General features: G+C 34.1%; 1 protein-coding gene across 1 annotated transcript; it reads right to left on the reverse strand.

Moving 5' to 3' along the window:
- Window positions 1–387: 387 nt before the first annotated feature.
- LOC104756837 (homeobox-leucine zipper protein ATHB-23-like) lies at window positions 388–1,668 on the reverse strand. Its single transcript, XM_087494065.1, has 3 exons — window positions 1,290–1,668; window positions 831–1,201; window positions 388–728 (listed from the first exon to the last, which is right to left on the reverse strand). Exons 1-3 carry the CDS (start codon window positions 1,390–1,392, stop codon window positions 435–437), a joined length of 768 nt encoding a protein of 255 aa, XP_087350191.1. The 5' UTR covers window positions 1,393–1,668; the 3' UTR covers window positions 388–434.
- Window positions 1,669–2,066: the final 398 nt, after the last annotated feature.

Genomic DNA, 2,066 nt, shown 5'->3' on the forward strand with positions numbered 1-2,066 from the left:
TTATCTATTTAAGGATGATGTCCTCCTTCATTTTGTTGTAGTGTTTTATTTTTTTCACCCGACAGAGTGATTTTTTTCACTTAACCATAATTTGTTTCACTTTTGGTGGATTTTAATATTTTAAAATTTTCTTAGCGTTTCTGGATATGAGTTGTACGATATATACAACCACATGGTTCAGGCTTTTTTTTTATTGTCTAATCATCGGTCCCATATGATTGATTAATTATTATATTATATGATGAATATTCCCCATAATATTTTACATCTCATTACCAAAAAAAAGCTAGTCTGATCTTTTTGCTTATGCATATTAGCTAGACTAATCATAGATTCTTGAAACATGAATGAATGGGATCATCACTTAAAAAAAAAAAAAGACGAGAATGTTAAAATTTTAATTTGATAGAAAAAAATAATAATCGAACCACAATTCAATTGTAATGTTGCTGGTCAAGCCATGGCCAAAACCCAGACTGGTCATCAATTCCACAGAACATCATGTTACTGATACTGTTCTCTTCTTTCACCATTCTCTGTTCTGACGATGAATTCTGAAAGAACTGCATCGTTGTAGCTGTCGGTGGATGGCCTAGAGCAAATTGGCTGTCTATCTCCGGTGGTCTGATGTCACCAGAAATGTTCTCACTTCTGTCACTACAAGAACCTTCTGTTTCTTTGTTCAGATTGATTGATTCTATTGGTTCTCTGTTTTTCAATGCCATTACCTGCATAATTTAACCAAACCGATCTAAGAAACTCTTAACTAAAGAACTAAGAAACAGAGCTGAGCTTTAATCTTTTGTTGTGTTATGAAGTTTCGTTCTTACCTGAGCTTGAAGCTTTTGGTTTTGAGTTTGAAGGACTTCGTTCTCATCACTAAGACTCTCGAACTGACGCTTAAGTATGTCGTAGTCTTTCTCGAGCTGTTTTGTCTTGGATCGAGCTCTTCTGTTCTGGAACCAAATAGCGATTTGTCTAGGTTGTAATCCCAAGGCACGAGCCAGCTCTATTTTTCGATCTGACTCGAGTTTGTTACCAATCTCGAAGTTCTTCTCTAGCGTCTTCAATTGCTCCATGTTCAGTCTCCTCTTCTTCTCTCCCATCTTAGATCCATCGTCTGAGTACTCTTCCTCACCGTTCATATCTAAATTGCAAAACCCTTGTACGTTGTTCATTGGAGATCTCTTACCTAGAAACCCTGAAAAACAGAGCAGATCGTGAGAATCAAAGAACAGAGGATTTTTAAAAGTTTGAGAAAAGGTGTTAATGCGATGTATGTAGTGTACCATTGAAGTCTTGAAGGAGTTGGGGATGATCTTCTTCTTGTTGTTGATGGTTTTGAAGACTGAAATTTTCAGGGAAGAAAGCTAATCCATTATTACAAGACATGTCTCTTGTTGGTTACTTTGTTATTCTCCACCACCTTGTCTTGGTTCAGAGTAGAGAAACAAAAATTAAACAAAGAGAAGGATGGTGGTGAAATGAATCGGGTTCCTAGACTATACACCACTTATAGGCTAAATACTAGCTAGGCTTGGCTAGAAATTTGTTTTTCTTTTCTTTTTCTTTATTATATGAGTATATATAAAATAGGAGACAGGACTCAAAGCCGATAAGAGAGACAGAGACTAGAGAGAGGTGATTATACTACGTTCACGTTGTCTGAGTATATAGCCATATATTGGAGAGGGTGGATATGGGCTTGTGCATTGTATCCAACCTGTTAGATTAGGGGTATTGTACATTAGACTACTAGAGATGTATTTTTTTGTGCAAAATTGTTTAGATGGTTTATTATGGTTCTTTACAACAAAATAGATTATACATTGATTTGGTTATGAGAGATATTTAATAGAATATTTTGATAAGGTACTTTGAGTAAATTATACTATAAGATACTCAAAACTTTTGATTTTTATAAAATACTCATACCAATTTCTATCCAAAAGAGTTGGATTTAAAAATCTAACACATCAAAATACTAATATTTTCACTATAATATTAGAGTTAAATAGATTTTTCTTTCAACAACATACATTATATCGATTTAAATTTGGATGTTT

The sequence above is a fragment of the Camelina sativa genome, chromosome 17 (assembly GCF_030686135.1).
Source record: "Camelina sativa cultivar CO46 ecotype springtype chromosome 17, ASM3068613v1".
NCBI classification, from domain to species: domain Eukaryota; kingdom Viridiplantae; phylum Streptophyta; class Magnoliopsida; order Brassicales; family Brassicaceae; genus Camelina; species Camelina sativa.

Bases quoted from the DNA above. Each gene is read 5' to 3' on its own strand.
- LOC104756837 (XM_087494065.1), bottom strand. From the start codon at position 1,392: ATGTCTTGTAATAATGGATTAGCTTTCTTCCCTGAAAATTTCAGTCTT. The intron at 1,202-1,289 runs GTACACTACATA...TCTGTTTTTCAG, and splicing joins ACTCCTTCAAGACTTCAATG to GGTTTCTAGGTAAGAGATCT. The intron at 729-830 runs GTAAGAACGAAA...TAAATTATGCAG, and splicing joins ACCAAAAGCTTCAAGCTCAG to GTAATGGCATTGAAAAACAG.